Below are 20,730 nucleotides of genomic sequence, written 5' to 3' on the forward strand. Positions count from 1 at the left end.
TTAAAAATTTAATTGAGAAACTGGAAATTGCATCAAAGTCTCTCAACGCCAGAAGTGATCAAGCAAAAGAATGAATTAGTGAGCTTGAGGACAGGCTACTTGAAAATATAGTCAGAAGAGAAAAGAGTTCTCGCTTCGGCAGCACATATACTAAAATTGGAACGATACAGAGAAGATTAGCATGGCCCCTGCGCAAGGATGACACGCAAATTCGTGAAGCGTTCCATATTTTTGATGGAGACTCAGACTTTTGGGGGGAGGGGGGAAATGGGCATTTATTGAAACCTTAAAATCTGTACCCCCATAATATGCCAAAATAAAAAAAAAAAAGAAGAGAAAAGAGAAGAGAATAAGAATACAGCATGTCTGCAAGATCTAGGAAAGAGCCTTAAAGGGCAAATCTGAAAGTTATTGGCCTTAAAGAGGATATAGAGGAAAAGACTGGGGTAGAAAGTTTATTAAAAGAAATAACAGACTTTCTAAACCTAGAGGAAGATATCAATTTATAGGTATAAGAATGTCACAGAATACCTGGCAAATTTAACTCAAACAAGACTACCTCAGGGCATTTAATAATCAAGCTCCCAAATGTCACAGATAAAAGAAAAGGTCCTAAAAGAAGCAAAAAGACAGACAAGGAGAGGCAAAAGGAAAAAAAGACAGACAAGGAGAGGCAAAAGGAAAAAAAGACAGACACCGAGAGGCAAAAGGAAAAAAAAAGACAGACACGGAGAGGCAAAAGGAAAAAAAAAGACAGACACCGAGAGGCAAAAGGAAAAAAAGACAGACACGGAGAGGCAAAAGGAAAAAAAAAGACAGACACGGAGAGGCAAAAGGAAAAAAAGACAGACAAGGAGAGGCAAAAGGGAAAAAAAAGACACAGAGAGGCAAAAGGAAAAAAAAGACAGACACGGAGAGGCAAAAGGAAAAAAAGACAGACAAGGAGAGGCAACAGGAAAAAACAAGACAGACACGGAGAGGCAAAAGGAAAAACAAGACAGACACGGAGAGGCAAAAGGAAAAACAAGACAGACACGGAGAGGCAAAAGGAAAAAAAAGACAGACAAGGAGGGGCGGGGCGGGGCGGGGTGAGGCGAGGCGAAAGACAAGGAGAGGCGAGGCGAAAGACAAGGAGAGGCGAGGCGAAAGACAAGGAGAGGCGAGGCGAAAGACAAGGAGAGGCGAGGCGAAAGACAAGGAGAGGCGAGGCGAAAGACAAGGAGAGGCGAGGCGAAAGACAAGGAAAGCCAAAAGACAAGGAAAGGAGAGAAAAGCCGAAAGACAAGGAAAGGAGAGGAAAGGAAAGGAAAAAGGAAAGGAAAGGAAAGGAGAAAGGAAAGGAGAGAAAGACAAGAAAGGAAAGGAAAGGAGAGAAAGACAAGAAAGGAGAGGAAAGATAAAAGAAAAGAAAGGAAAGGAAAGCAAAAAGACAAAGGAGAGGAAAGATGAAAGACCGAAAAGAGAGGAAAAGAGAAAAGGCAAGGCGAGGCAAGGCGAAAGGAAAAACGAAAGGAAAGACGAAAGGAAAGACGAAAGGAAAGACGAAAGGAAAGACGAAAGGAAAGACGAAAGGAAGGAAGAAAGGAAGGAAGAAAGAGGGGAGGATGGGGGAGGACAGGGGAGGATGGGGGAGGACAGGGGAGGATGGGGAGGACAGGGGAGGACAGGGGAGGACAGGGGAGAGGAGGGAAAGGTGAGGGGAGGGAAAGGTGAGGGGAGGGAAAGGGGAGGGGAGGGAAAGGGGAGGGGAGGGAAAGGGGAGGGGAGGGAAAGGGGAGGGGAGGGAAAGGGGAGGGGAGGAAAAGGGGAGGGGAGGAAAAGGTGAGGGGAGGAAAAGGTGAGGGGAGGAAAAGGTGAGGGGAGGAAAAGGTGAGGGGAGGGGAGGGAAAGGGGAAGGGAGGGGAAGGGAGAGGAGGGAAAGGGGAGGGGATGTGAGGGAAAGGGGAGGGGATGTGAGGGAAAGGGGAGGGGATGTGAGGGAAAGGGGAGGGGATGTGAGGGAAAGGGGAGGGGATGTGAGGGAAAGGGGAGGGGATGTGAGGGAAAGGGGAGGGGATGTGAGGGAAAGGGGAGGGGATGTGAGGGAAAGGGGAGGGGATGTGAGGGAAAGGGGAGGGGATGTGAGGGAAAGGGGAGGGGATGTGAGGGAAAGGGGAGGGGATGGGAAGGAAAGGGGAGGGGATGGGAAGGAAAGGGGAGGGGATGGGAAGGAAAGGGGAGGGAAAGGGAAGGAAAGGGGAGGGAAAGGGGGGCAGGGGGGAAGGGCGAGGGAGGGTAGGGGAAGGGGAAGGGGAGAAAGAAAGAAAGAAAAGAAAGAAGAAAAAGACATAAAGACATATAAAGGAGCTCCAACATGTCTGGCAGTAGACTTCTCAGTGGAAATCTCACAGGCCAGGAAAGAGTAGCATGACATATTCAAAGTAATGAAGGAAAAAAGTTAACTCTAGATTATATCCTCCAAAAATATCCTTCAAACATGAAGGAGAAATAAAGACTTTCCCAGACAAACAAAAGCAGAGCGGGTCCATCAACAACAGACCTGCCCTGTAAGAAATGCTAAAAGAAGATCTTCAATATGAAGGAAAAGGACATTAATAAACAATAATAACTCCTATGAAGGTATAAAACCCACTGGTAATGGTAAGTACATAAATACAGAATACGCTATTGCTCTCATCACAGTGTATAAACCACTCATATCTTGAGTAGGAGCCTACAAGACAAACCTATCGAAAATCATAAGCACAACATTTTGAGAGTTAGATAGTATAAAATGATATAGAGGGAAACAAAAGATTAAAAAGCAGAGGCATGAAATTAAAATGTAGAATTTGTTAGATTTCTCTGCTTGTTGGCAGAGTTGTCATATGTTTAAAATAGTTTTAAAATATGTTTTACAAGCCTCATGGTAAACCTCAAATCAAAAAACCTACAACAAACAACAAAAAATAAAAAGAAATTATAACATACTACCAAAGAAAAATCACTTTTCACAAAGAAAGATAGGAATGAAGAAATAAAGAGAACCACAAATCAAACAGCATGGCAGTAAGACCTTACTTATCAATAACAACACTGAATGTAAATGGACTAAGTTGTCCAATCAAAAGACAGTAGCTGGCCGGGCGCGGTGGCTCACGCATGTAATCCTAGCTCTCTGGGAGGCCGAGGCGGGCGGATTGCTCGAGGTCAGGAGTTCGAAACCAGCCTGAGCAAGAGCGAGACCCCGTCTCTACTATAAATAGAAAGAAATTAATTGGCCAACTAATATATACAAAAAAAAATTAGCCGGGCATGGTGGCACATGCCTGTAGTCCCAGCTACTTGGGAGGCTGAGGCAGGAGGATCCCTTGAGCCCAGTAGTTTGAGGTTGCTGTGAGCTAGGCTGACGCCACGGCACTCACTCTAGCCTGGGCAACAAAGCGAGACTCTGTCTCAAAAAAAAAAAAAAAAAAAACAAAACAGTAGCTGGGCCGGGCGCGGTGGCTCACGCCTGTAATCCTAGCTCTCTGGGAGGCTGAGGCGGGCAGATTGCTCGAGGTCAGGAGTTCGAAACCAGCCTGAGCAAGAGTGAGACCCCGTCTCTACTATAAATAGAAAGAAATTAATTGGCCAAATAATATATATAGAAAAAATTGGCCGGGCATGGTGGTGCATGCCTGTAGTCCCAGCCGCTTGGGAGGCTGAGGCAGAAGGATCGCTTGAGCCCAGGAGTTTGAGGTTGCTGTGAGCTAGGCTGATGCCATGGCACTCATTCTAGCCTGGGCAACAAAGTGAGACTCTGTCTCAAAAAAAAAAAAAAAAAAAAAAGACAGTAGCTGAATAGATAAGAAGACACAACTATATGATGTTTACAAGAAACCTATTTCACCTATAAAGATACATGTAGACTGAAAATAAAAGAGTGGACAAGGATATTCTGTGCAAATGGAAACCAAAAAAAGAGAAGGAATAGCTTTATTTCTATCAGATAAAATATATTTCAAGACAAAAGCTGTGAAAAGAGACAAAGTCATCATATAATGATAAAAGGGTAAATTCAGCAAGACAATATAACAACTCTTAATATATATGCAGCCAACATTGGAACACCCAGATATATAATGAATTATCATCAGAGTCAAAAAGAGAGATAATCCCAATACAATAGTAGTTGGAGAGAGACCTCAACACCTCACTTTCAGCCTTGGACAGATAACCAGACAGAAAATCAACAATGAAACATTGGACTTAATCTGCACTATAGACCATAGAGACCTTGTAGATATTTACAGAAAGTTTCATCCAGTCCCTCTTCCTCCATTTTAGCTGGAAGTAGAAATCCTCCAACTTCCTTGATTTATTCTTAGAATACCCTTATTTGTTTCAAAAATCCAAAAGTAGAAAGAGGGAAAAATCTCCCTCCTACACTACCTCCCAGCTTAGTTCTTACATTTCCTCCAAGGATATTTGTGTATAAAAAACATAAATAAATACACACTCTCCTGTCCTTTCCCTGATTTTGTATAAGTACTAGCATAAACTGAAGATGTTAAACTGAAGATGTTAGAAATGCATTGACAGGTAATCAACTGACCCTGTAACACACGAACTGATCTGTCTTCCTTCTCTGTGTCCCATGCACCTTACATTTGCTTCTTGGTTAGTCTATTCACACATCCCATTACTGCAAGAGAAGCACATTCAGAATTTAGTGAGGGCAAGAGGCCCTCTGTCCTGAGCAGCAGCTGGGAGTGCACTTTACAGGCAGAAATAAGTGCATTATCGACACAGGAAGTACTGTGTGTGTTGTAGGTGCCTTAATCCAATCTAACATTGTTTGAAGTTTGGTATGTACTCTGTACAATCTCTCGTAATATTCAAAAGACTGCTAAGACAGGATACTTTTCCCTCCTTCTGTTTACAGAGGAGAAAATCAAATCTGAGGTTAAACATTTTGCTCTAGAAGACAGTATGCACATAGAAATACAAATATCACATGTTCTCACTTATAAGTGGGAGCTAAACAATGTGTACACATAGACTTAGAGTGGAATAATAAACACTGGAAACCCAGAAAGGTGGGAGGGTGGCAAGGCGTGGATGATGAGAAATTAATGTATTTAAGTACTTAAATACATTTAAGCCCTGACTTCACTGCAATGCAATCTATGCATGTAACCAAATTACACTTGCTTCCCATAGATTTACTCAAATAAGACAAAAGGTAAGAAAGAAGATGTACGTTTGTCAGTGGTAAATCCTGGACTAAAGACTAAACTCTTGTCTGTTTGGTTCATAAGCATTTGAATTAAAACCTCAGCCATGTAAAGGACAGATGTCAGTAAACAGGCCAAAATTCAAACCACACCGCAGTCCTCCACCACGGATTCCCGAGGCTCACTCACACCAGGAACTCCAGGACGCAGTCTGGTTGGCACAAGGCTTCACACAAAATGCCCAACCCCTGGTCCAAGTGGTTGCAGGTCAGGTTCAGGTGCTTCAGCTTCTTGTTTACGTCCAGAACCACGGCAAACATTGCACAGTCCTCCGGCAAAAGGCTGCAACTTCCCAGCCTGCAGGAAAGGGGAGATGTCACGTTCTGTTGGTTTCTATTTCCTGGACCCATTCCTCACACTGACCCTGTCAGGACAGCTGATCTTTGCTCCCCTTGGAACTTCACTGGCCCCCAACCACCAAACTTGGGGCACAGTGAGAGACAACCTCAGACAGTCTCAGGGACATCCACACTTGGCTTTATCTCCCCAGTAACTTCTCTCCTGCATGTAGGAGAGCCAACATGCAGCCAACTATACAACATGATCTACAAGGCCCCCACCTGTTCCCAAGTCTCTGTGTCCCAGCCACACTGGTTGTTGTCAGCTGCATGGCCACACCAGGTTTCATGCTTCAAAGTAGACATGTTTGGGCTTTCCCAAATGCATCCTCCCCCACCACCAAACTCCTTTACCCCATTTGGGGTTTCTGCACTTGTTCCCTGGGAGTGCAATGCTCTTTCCTGGTCTTTGGTTAGACAGGTCCTTATTATCCAGGTCTTTGCCCAACTAATACCTCCTTAAAGAACATTCCATGACAAAGCCTTGGACCAGTAGGGCTCGTCATTTGGTGGCTTGCTCAAGTTGATTTGTGCTGCCAGTAATTCTGGTTTTCCATTACCTCAACTACTCTCCTTACCTCTGTGTGCCACTAAAAGTATACTAAACCCACAGACAACAGAATAAAGGTGTAAACGATTGTGACAGTTGTCAAGAAATGGAAGAGTAATTGGCAAGCTACCTAGTCTGTGGCTCCAAACATCTCTCCAGGAAAATTCTGTGCCAATGCATAGCTTTAAAATTGTTTCTAGCTTTAAGAGATTATTTTTAAGGGGTGAAAAAATAGGATTTGGCCTACTTCACCCCCCACACAAAAATTAACTCAAAATGGATCATATAGACTTAAATATAAGAACCAAAACAAAACTTTCAGATGAAAAGAAGTACATCTTAAGGAACTTGGGTTAGGCAATGGTTTCTTAGCTATGACACCAAAAGCATGAGACAAAAATAAAATGCAGCAGGGTGTGATGGCATGCACCTGTAGTCCCAGCTACCTGGGAGGGTAGAGGCAGGAGGATCACTTGAGCCTAGGAGTTTGAGTCCAGCCTGGGAAACATAGCAAGACTCTCAGAAAGAGTACACCTCATGAGAATTAAAAACATTTGTGCTTCAAGAGACACCCATTAAGAAAGTGAAAAGACAACACACAGAATGGGAGAAAATATTTGTGAAACATTTCTAGTATATTACCTAACTTGTATCCAGAATATATAGAGAACTCTTAACAAAAAGAAAATAACCAATTAAGAATGCAGAAAATTTAAATATCAATTTCTCTAAAGATGATACAAAAATGGCCAAAAAGCACGCAAAAATATGTTCATCATCATTAGTCATTCAGAAAAATCAAAACCACAATGAGATGCTACTTCCTACCCACTGGGATGGCTATAATAATAAAAAGTATTGGCAAAAATGTGGAGAAATTGGAATCCTCATACATTGGTTATGGCAATGTAAAATAGTGCAGCCACTGTGGAAAATAACTTGGTGGTTTCTCCAAAGTTTAAACATGGACTCACCATATGACCCAGAAATTCTACAGCTATAAACCCAAAAGGATTGAAAACAGGTATTTAAACAGGAATGTTCATAGAGCCCTATTCAGAATAGCCAAAAAGTGGAAACAAACCAAATGTTCATCAACAGGTAACTAGATAAACAAAATGTGGTGTATCTATACAACAGATTATTTAGCCACAAAAAGGAATGAAATACTGATACATGGTACAATTTGGAAGAACTGTGAAAACATTTAAGGCCACTTACTGTCAGATTCAATTTATATGAGATGTCTCAAATAGAAAAATCCAACAAGACTGAAAGTACATTAGTAATTCCCAGAGAGGAGGGAAAGAAGGGAGCAGAGTGAGTGGTAAAGGGTACAGAGTTTCTTTTACAGATAATGAAAACATTCTAAAATGAGCTAGTTGTGATAGTTGCAGCCATTTGAGTATATACCAAGGCCACCAAATTGTATACTTTAAAAGCATATGTTTTGTGGTATGTGAATTATATCTCAAGGTTGTTATTAATAGGTTTGGGTAATTTTGTGTGTGGTTTATGGGAGCCCATAGACATGGCAGACAGAGCTGCATGGGGAGGCATCTGAATGTTTGGGTGCCAAAGAAGATAGAGGGTAAGTATTAGAGGGAATTGTAATTTAACTGCAAAAAAGAAATATAACAGATACTGAAAGGTCACAAATGGTTACGTGCTGGCCAATGAGTTGTCATAAATGTAATGATCCTGTATTACTATAAATAGTAACCAGGTCAAGAAACAGAGCATGGTCACCACCTCCTGCCTCCCTGTTCCTGTCATTGTCCTTACCTCTAATGCCACAGTGTTGCCCATCTTTGAACTTTATAAGTTCAAATATTTTATTTATATATAAATAAAACTATATGAAAGACTCCTGAGTTTGGCTCATTTCCATCAATAATGAGATTCATGCAAATTTTTGCATATGGCAGTAGATCGATCATTCTCGTGAAACTAAAACCACAGACTTATCTAACTTACTGTCAGTGAGTATTTCCACTTTGCAGATATTGTGAAAACCTGCCATGCAGGTGTTGGCACCTGTCTTCCAGCAAACTGAGACATGCAGGTCTGTGTAATGTACACCTATGAGTGGGATTTCTTGGGTAATACAGTATGTCAGAATCCGGGAAAGATGAATATAGGCAGATCGTTTTCCACAGTGGTTATAGCAATTGAGAAACTTTAGCTTCCATATTTTATTCTGAAGTTCCCAGGAGGTTAAGTTTGCATAGGGATAACATAAAAGAAGAAAAAGTAGATACATTAAAAATATATAGTCCTCTGTAGAAGCACCGGCGATCATAATGAACGTGGAGACTTACATTAGGGTTTCTACGTTGCACACTGAACAGGCCAAGCCATAACAGAGCAGCTTCACTTCCTCACGGGAGAGTTTCATTTTGATGAGTTTCAGGTTTTTTATATGTGCATTGTAAGAAAGCACCTCAAAGAAAGCGAGACTCTTACCAGAAAAGGAAACAGTATTTAGCCTGCAAAACAAAGACAATTGTAGATGGGTTTCATCTAATGAAGCATGAATACCTTTCTTTGACTGTATCTTTTCATTCATAATTAATTCATTCTCTGATTTCACAGCCAATTACGTAGCTCAGTGCTTCTCAGCCTGGGCAGTTGTCCTCCCCCCAGGGACAGTTGGCAATGTCTGGAGACAATTTTGATTGTCACAATTAGAGGAAGCTGCTTATCTAGAGGGCAGAGGTCATGGATGCTTCTCAATATGCTACAACACATACAATTCCCACCCCCTCCCCAAAGAATGAGCTGGGATGTAATGTCACCAAGTACGGAGGTTGAGACACTCTGCTCTAGATTCTAATTCTCTGCTTATACAGTTAGCCTGGACCAAAGGCTAACTAGGTGGAGACAAATTTGTTATTTCCACAATATTCTCCTGTCAAGGCTGATCTTCAACTTACTCAAGCTTTTGAAGGCGGCAGCTGGGAAGTCTCAGCTGATTACACAGAGTCACCATAGCTGACTCATTGAGGCTACTGTTCACCAGCTTGAATTTTTCAAGGTGCTCATTGGTCGCGAGCACAGAGCAAACATGATGCCAATTGATGAGGCTGCAACTTGGCCTGTGATCAAGAAGAAAGGAAATGCTCTCCATGGGAGAGCAGTCAACGCAAGCCACTCACAACATGTAAGCATAGCACATTATCTTTCTGAAGAGAAGACATCTGAGTCAGAGCCTCCTTCACTCAGGGAGAATAGGGCCAGTCGAGTACGTTCACCCTACATTAGTGGTTTTCAACCTGGGGTGGCATGGGCCCCAGGGGACATCTGCGCTGTCCGCAGGTCCTTTTGGTTGTTACAACTTAGGGAGGGGTGCTTCTGGCATCTAGCGAGTAGAGGCCAGAAATGATTCTGAACATCCTACAATACACAGGATGGCCCCACATAAACAGGAGAGCCAGCCCCGACCATCAACAGTGCTAAGAAATCCTGCTTTATAGCCAGTAAAAGATGAGGGAGCACAACACAGTCAGAGTCTTCAGCAAGATGCCCCAGGCTCCAACTATGTGACTTTGGGCAGCTTGCTTGACTTCTTTGCCCCAGTTTCCTCATCTGTAGCATCATAACAGAATCCACCCCATACGATTTTTATGAGTATTAAGTGAGCTAAAATTTGTACAATTTTGAGAACAAGTTTTTTTTTTTTTTTTTTTTTTTTTTTTTTTTTTTTTTTGAGACAGAGTCTCGCTTTGTTGCCCAGGCTAGAGTGAGTGCCGTGGCGTCAGTCTAGCTCACAGCAACCTCAAACTCCTAGGCTCAAGCAATCCTGTTGCCTCAGCCTCCCAAGTAGCTGGAACTACAGGCATGTGCCACCATGCCCGGCTAATTTTTTCTATATGTATTAGTTGGCCAATTAATTTCTTTCTCTTTATAGTAGAGACGGGGTCTCGCTCTTGCTCAGGCTGGTTTCGAACTCCTGACCTCTAGCAATCCACCCGCCTCAGCCTCCCAGACTGCTAGGATTACAGGTGTTTAGAACAAGTTTTAAATGGCAATTTGTAGTTGGGAGGACAAGAAAGAGCCTTAGTATGGTCTTGTGAGAACAAGGTATATGTTAATTATAAGGACTGATCAGCTGATAGTCGAGAAGGGAAGGAATATGAGAGTCATACAGACTCTCATATCCAATCCTCACAATACAGTTATTAATATTATTCCCAGTTTTATGATGAGGCAGCTAAGAAAGGGCAAGTCTCACAGCTTCTAAAGAGTCAAGCTGGGACTTGGACTGAAGCTTTTTAGATGGGAAAGGCGAGATTCCTACCATGACCCTCTTATTAAACACTCCATTAGCAAAACCCACTTGAGAATATGGGCAGATTCTGAAAAGGAGATAAAAGGAAAGTCATTAGATGGACTCACATAGAGTGTTGTCCATTCTCTTCCTTAAAGATGTTTTGGACTGCAAACCGAAGTTTCCTCAAGCCAGAACAGTATTTCAAGCAGTAGGCGCAAACCACCAAGTCCGTGTTTTCAAAGATAGAGAAGTTAACTTGTTGGAGAAAGTCCATGGCCTGCCTTACAAAGGCTTCGTCCTGCATTTCAAACAGACAGTAAAACAATGCCAAGAAATCTGTCTGCTCCTGAAGATCTTCGTGGTCGCCTAAGTACGCCAGGCACTGGAGAAATCTCTGCTTTGTCTCTCGGGACAGCTGGAAGCCAAAAACTGCATCTAGCTTTTGTTGTTCCCTTTCATTTAACAAACCAAATGTAAAACTCCCCAAAGAAATCCAATGCAGTTTCCTTGCTTTCTTTATAGAGGTAAAGAGTAGCAACTCTCTGCATCTGACAGCTGGGTTAGGATGGACACCATCACTGTTCAGCAAGTAGAACATGGCAGCACAGAACTCCTGGATGCTCATGTGAAGGAACATGTATGAGCGCTCCGTGCACTTCACAAGAATATTTGTGTCCAGCAATGCAGGGATGTGCGAGTCAACTATCCCATTTCTCCTGAGATCCTGCTCACTGAACTCAAACAGGTCGGTCCACATGCCCTCTGCAGCCAGGGAGCACAGCCCCTTCAGCTGGAATTGGCTCTGCTGGCTTGGACAATCGGCGCCCTTGGGTGTGAACATGTGAAAAACGAATGAGGCAAGCAGAGAGGTGACACGTCGGCAGGTCCACGTCAGATCTTTGCCTTTCTCCATCTCTCGCTTCACACAGGTGCCCACGATCCAGCAGAGGAGGGGGACTCGGCACATGATAAACAGTTGTTCGTTTTCCCTTACAAAACTGAAAGCTTCCATGGCTCTATTCCTGTCTTGAAATAAGCAGCAGAAATAGGCCTGCATGTCAATCTCCCTGAATCCTGGGAATATTAGGAATTCCGGGCACACCAGCCGATCCTGAAGTTCCACCGTGCACCGAGGCGCCACTGCGATGACCAGCGAGGACTCTGGGAGCATCTTCCTCCTCAGCAAGCTGCTCATAAGCACCCGCACGGGCTGCGTTTTCGTCCAGTCGCTGCACAGCTCTGACTCGGGTTGACTCAACCCACATTTCAGTTGTTCGAAGCTATCGATGATGAACAAGAGTCTCTCTGGCTGGGACATGATCTCTGTGATAGGAGCGGAGGGCTGGGGCCAGTCCCTGGAAATCAGTTCAGCCAAGCTTGTCTCCGTCAACTGCTTCAGTTCTCGGCAGCAGAAGTAGAATACATATAGGAATCTACTCTGATAGACGCTGCTCTCTGACCAGGTCAACATTGCCTTCATTAGAAATGTTGTTTTTCCAACTCCCTGCAGCCCTTCAAAGACCAACGTATACGGCTGTTTCCCCGTTTCCCTGGGAGCAAAAATGAGTTCCATATAGTCACATTCTTCCTGCCTGGCTTCTGAGCAAATGTATGCATAAACACCAGTGATAGATTTGCTGGACCATAGATCGTCAAATTTCTTTTTAATGTGATCTTGATATATCTTTGTGTTTCCTGAGTCAGTGAGGTTGAGAGGGAAAAACAAAAAAACAATGACATGTCAAAGTTAAACATTCATGCATATATTCTCTGACCCTGAAATTTTTCTTCTGGAAAAATATATCTCCTCAGGGGGCTGCAAACTGTGGCCTACAGGCCAAAGGCGATCAACACAGCCTGCGTTTGTAAACACTTTCATTGGAACTCTGTCATGCCACCCATTTGTGTGTTGTCTACAGCCGCTTTCTTGATCCAATAGCAGAGCTGAGTAGTTGTAACGGAGACTGTATGGCCCAGGAGATCTAAAATACAAACCATGCGGCCCTCTGCAGAAAAAGCTTGTGAGCCCCTGCTCTAGACACACACGGCTATTCACTGCTGCTATGATAGCAAAAAACAAGAACTGTTATGACTATGAGTAAAACAATGATATATGTTCTTTGTATGAACTATGTCACATCTGCATGAACCATCATACAGACATTGAGAATATGAAATGATCTGTTTATGTAGCTTAGGAACAAGACAGTATCTATAGCATGTACCCATTTGTGTGAACAAGAGACTGAGACACAGACACAGGATTTTTGTGTATGGAATAGATGTGAAAGGCTACATAGGGAGGACCTGCCACAGGGACTGCTCCCGGAGGGAAAGCAGATGCAGTCTCTGTGACAGAGTGGCCTCTCGTATTCATTCCAACTTTATTCTAGTGGGCGTTCTTGTCCTTTCAATGGCAGAATGCTGAAAAAAACAAACAAAAAGCAAACAACGACAAAGCCCCACCTGTCTCAGAATCCCTTGCAGCTAAGATCGAAGGTACAGGTTAAGTTCTGCGATCTACACACACACTCACGACACTGGAAGGTAGAAGGGAAGTATCTGCCTTTCTGTTTTGCTGCCAGTCACCATGAATGCAGGGACGCTGGGTTTTTCTGTAACAGAACTGTAGTTTCCACTTGCTGCAGTCACGGATTTCAAGGAGCAGCTCCTTGGGCAGCCTTCTGGAATCACAGCTACCGTGGTGTATTTTTAAAACTTTGATAGCTACATAATAGTTTTATATATTTACAGTGGTGCATTTTTAAAGTCCCAGTTCTAGACATGGCCCTCTGATCTCCCGCATTCCTAACTGCACGGGAGTTAGCTGCCCACTGGTGCTGCGGTCCGTGGAGTCATTTCTGGAGCGCCAGCCTAGAGCCTAATCCCTGAGCCCCTCCAAAAGTTTCAGAAACACCAAACTCACCCATAAAATTATTGTTTTTCTTTAAATAACTGGTATGATCTTTGTTTCCTGCAAGTGAATGCTGGCTAATGGACCAGAGATGTGGGGGACTGCCCCTATACCCTTGCACAGTTGTTACTGGATTTGTTTGTATGCAGGGAAGAGACACAACCTGACACCCACAGACAGAAGCTATGTGACAGGAGGTACTACTGCATTAACCTTTTTGGGGGGGGAGGGGACAATGGATTCTCCTAATCAGACCTCTGAGGTTTCCAGCTGCTAAAAATGTCACCCTCGACATCAGTGAGGATCCCATTGGCTACATGTTTGGTTGCTCACTAAGGGAATTAAATGGGTACAGCCTTAACCTTACTGAGAAAGGAGATAAAGACAGAAGCACCCATGGGAGGATCTATCTTCAGGCCTGATTGCATTTCATTTTAGCAATACCCTTCTGTTACATTGTGTTTACCACGTGCAAGGAATATTCTTCTTCACGTAAGATACTTTTGGTAAGTGAAAAATAGTGGCAAAAAACTCAGAATGTTAAAACACAAGACATATTTCTATAGAAAGAGTCCTGAACTTAAACAACCTGTGTTAAACACCGTTACTGCTCTTCAAAGGCGACATGACCTTGGGAAGGAAAGAACCTCCCTGAATTTTGTGTTTCTTAAACGAAGGTGAAACCATGTGCCCACTATGCATAGGTGGTGAAACTCACAAGCCGTGGGAGATCGCGCGCATGGCGGCATATTACGTAGCGTGGAGGATATGGAATGGAGGGCTTTACCAGGCTTGCACTTCGGTTTGGAAGGTGATGGCAGTACCTCCTGTTGTCGGGAACAACCACACCAACCCCACCTACACAGAAACACCGTCGCAACTTATGGGCCCGATTCTCTGCCAGGTCCTGAGCAAGGTAGCATTTGCACAGCTTTCATAATCTCCAGGTTGATGCAGTGAGGGAGGGAATCTGCCTTTTACCACCAGGACTGACAGAGGCTCACGTGCTCCACCAGGGCCACGGGCAGAAGCGAAGTCAGGGTTTCAACTCCCACCTGCCTTCAAACCCAAACCACACCTGCCCCACCCGGCCAGGTCCTGTCTGAAGCCAAGTTCCGCAGAACGCATTTGAAAGATTCTTCTGACATTTCCTGTGTGCAACAATGGCGTTCAAGGACCTGCATTAGGAGCGATCACATTTCTGGAGATGTTTGAGGCCCAACTCTCACTGTGGGGCAAAAAACGAACAACAATAATAGAAAAGAAGGGAAGCTAGGGAAATATGCAATGAGGAAAAACAAAAGGACCCTAAATAAACTTCTAAGAAGAGAAAAACCACGTGAATCATTTGAAGTTGAGGTGTGTAAGGAGGGCGTCATAGAAGAAAGCTGTTAGAACATGAAAACTACTTATAACTTCATCAAACAAACAAAATTCACCGAAAGCTTGACACTTTTAAGATCGCAAGTTGAATCACACTGAGTGTGTATTTCAAACATCTTTCCCATCTTCCCGAAAAGTGTGCTAATGGTCTTTTCGGGCCAGCATTTTCTTCCTGTGAGAAGGTAACATTAAATTCTCTGCCATCCAACACAGCAGCCACTACCACATGTGGCTATTGGGATTAGGAGATTTTAACTTGATTTAGAATAATTTGGATGTTAAGGGCCACATGTGGTTAGTGGCTACTTTGAGACAGCATATTTTCCACACCCTTCTAATACAAGCTGCTTAACTTCAGTACCCTTGGCATTTGGGGGCTGGATGATTCTTTGTGGCAAGGGACTGTCTTGAGCATCCAGAATGTTCCACAGCATCCCTGGCCTCTAACCACTAGACAAACAGCACTTCCCATCACCACCCTAGTGGGGACCACAAAAAATGCCTATCAACACGGTTAAATGTCCCCTGCTAGGGGCAGCTAGGAGGCAGCAAAAATCACTCACGGGTGAGAGGCACTGCCAATACTAGGCCAACACATGTTGGGGTAGCTTAGAAATGTTGGGGTGACCTAGGGAGATTTCTGGCATAGAAACTTCTGTGGACATGACAGTCTGCATAGGTGTGGCTGTTTTCAAAATGGTAAGGACATTCCAAGGGCAGGAGGAACCGAAAACAGTTTATCTCTTGGTGTGGAAAACTGCTCCAGGACTGCAATCAGGAAAGTCCAACCTGCTGGAAAACTGACCTGGCCACAATCCCAAAATTTATGTTCTTATTTTGTTTGAGGCTAGAAAAGGCTTTGCTGAGGTTAATGTGCACCTGGATATCTTAATCTTTATCAGTGATCTTTAAAGCTTACCGGAAATGATGTGTACCTGGTTATTGTAATCTTTTTGGGAAATCTTTAGAACTTGTTTGTCTGTGGGATGTCTATAGAACATTGTTTGCTTGTATGATTTAGGATGATCTTTTGTTCTTAGAATGAATAAATATGAGCGAAAAATTACTCTTGGGACTCTTGGTCTGGAAAGCCTTGATTGAGTCCCCTCACCCCACTTTTTCTCCTCTATTTTCTTGTTTCTTTTTCCCGTGAGATGCCCTGTGTTTCTGGCCCTGTCAGCTGGGGAATCTCCCAGCAAACACACATGCAATTTTAATATGATCCTGGAAATCCAAGAGCATGGAAGAATATGTAGGTAAACACTTCAGTAGAAATGAGACCTGCCTCGTGACATTGAAGTTCAGCAACAGTGTTTCTGAGCACTGAAAATACTGATGGGAAGAACTCTAGGCTAGGATTCCTTTTTTTTTTACATTCCATTCAATTTACTGGAACACTTTTTAAGAAATATGGCATTATTTCTTAAACTAATATTTTGCCCAGGCATTGCCACTTACCTACTAAGTGGCCTTGGAAGAGTTATTTACAGATAATAAAATTGATTATCATGAGTTCTCATAATTTCTACCATTTCTCATGCAAAAGCAGTTCATGCTAGAATCAAATGTGAAATCCAGGTTAAAGCACTTCCCAAATCAAAGTACAGAGTACAGGTGACATTCACTGGGATATCAGAGACTTGGTTGTGAGACTTTGGCTCTGCTGATCTGGATGCATCATTCCCCATTTTCCTCCTAGGGGAGGGAACTCCCCCTTCCAGGTGCAAGAAGGCATTCATGTACCAAGGGCAGTGAGGGTCAGAACAGTGCGAGGGAAGAGAGGTCTGGAGTCAGGTGGACTCAAGAGTATAGGCTGAAAAACTGCTACAAACAATGAAAAAAATCAGTATTCATTATATAGTGGATAGAATCTCAACAAACTATGGAATAAGTGATACTTGAAAAATATTAAGAAAGATAACATAAGAATATCATTTTTATGCATATTAACTTATAAAAATTACCTCCAAGGTATCAAGAAGTTTTAGAACCATTTTTTCCCATAAAGCTTGTAAGAAAAAATCCCCAGAAATTCTTAAAAAAAAAGAACAATGTGGAGAAGCTATACTAATATACAGAAAACACTTTTAAAAGTAATTGAGATGCAAGCCAGGTGTGGTGGCTCACTCCTGTAATCTCAGTGCTTTTGGAGGCCAATGTGGGAGGATCACTTGAGGCAAGGAGTTTAAGAACAGCTTGGGGAACAGACCGAGACCCTGTCTCTAAAAAAAAAAAAAATTAAAAATTAGCCAGGTGACATTAGCCAGGTGCACACGTATAATCCCAAACTTGAGAGGCTGAGGCAGGAGGATCCCTTGAGCCCAGGAGTTCAAGGCTGCAGAGAGCTATGATTGCACCACTGCACTCCAGCCTGGGCAACACAGCAAGAACTGTCTCTAAAGAAAAAAAATTAAGAATCAAAACCAATAGAATAGAATAAAAAAATCTATAGATTAACATGCACAGTTGGGAGATTTAGAATATGATTAAATTGGCATTTCGTGTCTATGAGAGAAAACTTGTATATTCAACAGAAGGTTTCAGGACAATTGCTTAAACATGCAAAAAGCAAACACTGCCCCCTGCCCTCCCCCCCCAAAATCCCCCGGTAACAATGGGTCCATACTTCACACCTTATATCAGGATAAATTCCAAATGGATAAAGTAGTCTAATGTAAAAAAATGAAACCAAAAAATATAGAAAGTGTGGAGATTAGTTATTTTTTTCTTTTTAATTTGGAACGGATAGTTTTTCTGAGTAATGTTCCAAATCAAGAAGATACATGGCTGGGCACGGTGGCTCTTGCCTGTAATCCTAGCACTTTGGGAGGCCAAAGTGGGAGGATCGCTCAAGGTCAGGAGTTCGAGACCAGCCTGAGCAAGAGCAAGACCCCTTCTCTACTATAAATAGAAATTAGCTGGACAACTAAAAATATATAGAAAAAATTAGCCGGGCATGGTGGCACATGCCTGTAATCCCAGCTGCTCAGGAGGCTGAGGCAGGAGGATCACTTGAGCCCAGGAGTTAGAGGTTGCTGTGAGCTAGGCTGACGCCACAGCACTCTAGCCCAGGCAACAGAGTGAGACTCTGTCTCAAAAAAAAAAAAAAAAAAAAAAAAAAAAAAAAAAAAGTAGATACACCAGAAAGACTAGCATGGCCAAAAATGGAAACTCTCTAATCATCTTATTTCAAACCAACTACCCAACTAACACTTGGAAATGATGAGCAAAACATATTTTTTTTAAGTATTGAAAATCACTGAGGAATGAAAGCATATGGGAGGAGGATGAGGAGAGGTCGAGGCATTTGCCTCTAAAGAAGCTGAGCAGACATTAAGGACTAAAAGACTAGTGAGTCAGGGCAAACTCTAGCAGTTCCAGGGGCTGGGGTACAATAGCTGGGGAACACGTGCCAAGGATGAGGGGGATTGTTAAATACTTCAGGCTTTTAGTCAGGATGCTGAATGACTAAGGTCTGGGGAAAAGAAACTAGAAACATTATTCCTTGCAAAGACAAAGCCCATATTTGAATTACTTCAATCCTCCACGTAAAGGAGCTATTCCCCTAACTGCTACCAGAAGCAATTCCAGTTTATCTGGAAAAAGGTATCTTACAGCACCCCAATAACCTCCTCAATGGCTCCTATTCAAAATCTGCACTCAAAATTACCAGGCATACCAGAAGAGCATATGAGCAAAAAGAAGGAGAAAAAGCAGCAGTAGAAAAAGACCTGTACAATGTCAAAATTTTCAGATTTTAAAATAACTTAAGATGTTCAATAACATAGAAGAGTTGATGTTCCAGAAAGGATGGAAGTCTGTGAAAAACAAGGGCAAACTGTATAAACAAAATACGTTGATTGAATCTGAGAAATCAAAAAATGGGTTTATATGCAGATTAGAAATAGCCGAATAGTGAATGAGAGAGTTTAAAAAAATTAGAAATAAATATCCAGACTAAAGCAAAGAGACAAAATAAGAAATGTAGAAAAAAAGAGACACATGGCACATAAAGGTCTAATTATACCAATTATAAAGGCATAATTGGAGTCCCAGAAGGACGAGAAGAATGGGATAGAAATAATATTTAAACACGCAATGGCTGAAATTGAGAGCTGAAGTGTTACTAAGCCTCAGATGCAAGAATATCAGAGGATCTCAACAGGATGAATACAAAGAAAGCCACATCTAGGCATATCAGAGTAAGATAGCTGAACATCAAAAACAAAAACAAGAATATCTAACAGTATGTCAGAAGAGCTATTTTCTGCCATTGATATCGTAAATAAGCAAAATAAAGTAACATCTTACAGCAGGATAAATGTAAATGTGACCCTTAAGACTATATTGCTTATAGATCATAGCTTCCCTGACATGAACTTCTGCTTATTCAATATTAAAATACATACATACAATGATTTAGAAGTCTTATTAAGCACTGGCCTTCTCTGGCTGTTTTGAACACACACAATTATACCGGTTAACACCAGTTCATTATACAATCTACAGCAGGTGTTAATTGCTGTTTGGGCCAAGTCCAGAGTTTCTATGCTACGACTTCACCTTAGAGTCTCTGGCTAGGATGCAAATTCTCAGCTTAGAGTAAAATTATTGGTGACACAGATAGAGGTACAATACAGGTTAGGACATATTATCTACCTACATTTTGCCACAAAACCCACCAGGTCTAAGAGAAGTTATTTCCCACCTACAAGGATACTATTTTCCATAGCACATTTTGTCCCTGTTGTAGACAGGCATTAGATACCATTTACCAAAGTTATGATGTGATCTTCATGATAAGAAGCCTTGGCCCCTCCCCACAGACTCACTCACCTGTAGTCTCCCTCAGGACCTTATCGCAGAGATCCTGTCTACTGATCTTGTGAAAGATCTTTAAGGTTATATCCCATGCTTGTTGTTCCTCATAATGCTTGATCAACAGGTTTGCTAGATCTTCCCGGGAGGCTTTTTTCACTTCGGCCCAGGGAATTTGCTGGAGTCCAAGTTGCAAAGTCTCTTGCTTGAGGTGCTCCTTAAATTTTCTGAACTCGTCCTTCTTGAGCTCCTCTAGATACCATATAAGCCCAAAATCAGAAAAGAAAGATGATGCCATCTCATCCAGGGCACAGATATCAATCTTCAGAGAGATAATTACCAGGAACAAGAAAAAATAAATAAATAAAACCTGTGGAAAATTCAGGGTAGTACCAAGTTATTCAAAATGAATGAAGTGAGATCACTAACTTTTTGCTAGTTTGGGGGGCATGGGGATGAGGACAGGAAGTTCTTTAATTAGATTCATCTCACATTCTTATTGAGATGGTCCTTAAAATTGTGATAACTGAAAAAAAACTTAATAGATGGGAGGATAGATGAAATAATCCAGAAGATATAAGAATCCTAACCTATAGTCACCCGACATATCCTCAATATTCAAGTATATACAGACTTACTTTCAAATAGTGGGAAATCACATTTTTCTCAGTAAATAACAGATAAGGCATGCCGCCACAAACATAGTCAATTGATTTTTGACAAAGGCACAATGAAGAAGCACAGCCTTTTTAACAAAAGATGCTGGAACAACTGGAGGCCCATATGCAAAACAAAACAAATTAAGTCAGACATAGACTTCACAGCCCTATGGGAAATGCTCAAAGGTGTGTCACACATGGAAACACCATAACAAAAACACATTAAAATATAAAAGTCAAAGGTCTGATAAAACAATCACACAAAGAAGGAAGAGAAAGGAATTATATGCAACATTACAGAAGTTCAACAACCCACAAAGACAAAAAGATGGAGAAAAAAAATTTATACAGATAGAAAACAATTAAAAATATGAGAAGAACAAAGCCTCACATATTGATATTAACCTTGAACGTAAGTGGATTAAGTTCTCCACTTAAAAAGGTATAGATTGACAGAATGGGTTAAAAAAAATCATCCAATTATGTGCTGTTTACAAGCAACTCACCTTAAGACACATAGAGACTGAAAGTAAAGGG

General features: G+C 42.2%; 1 protein-coding gene and 1 non-coding gene across 2 annotated transcripts in view; one reads left to right on the forward strand and one right to left on the reverse strand.

The window, feature by feature from the left end:
* The window catches only part of NLRP4 (NLR family pyrin domain containing 4), a 38,859-nt gene extending 19,027 nt beyond the window's left edge, over positions 1–19,832 (reverse strand). Inside the window, exons 1-5 of the mRNA XM_012749527.2 lie at positions 19,553–19,832; positions 10,545–12,114; positions 9,083–9,244; positions 8,468–8,635; positions 5,388–5,555 (exon numbers count right to left, since the gene is read on the reverse strand). Coding sequence (XP_012604981.1) covers positions 5,388–5,555; positions 8,468–8,635; positions 9,083–9,244; positions 10,545–12,114; positions 19,553–19,832 — 2,348 coding nt within the window. The remainder of the gene's footprint in view (positions 1–5,387; positions 5,556–8,467; positions 8,636–9,082; positions 9,245–10,544; positions 12,115–19,552) is intronic.
* Positions 127–233, forward strand: LOC142865776 (U6 spliceosomal RNA). The gene has a single exon (XR_012915904.1). It is a non-coding gene; the product is annotated as a U6 spliceosomal RNA (small nuclear RNA).
* Positions 19,833–20,730: the final 898 nt, after the last annotated feature.

Source organism: Microcebus murinus, chromosome 32 (genome assembly GCF_040939455.1).
Source record: "Microcebus murinus isolate Inina chromosome 32, M.murinus_Inina_mat1.0, whole genome shotgun sequence".
Taxonomy (NCBI): domain Eukaryota; kingdom Metazoa; phylum Chordata; class Mammalia; order Primates; family Cheirogaleidae; genus Microcebus; species Microcebus murinus.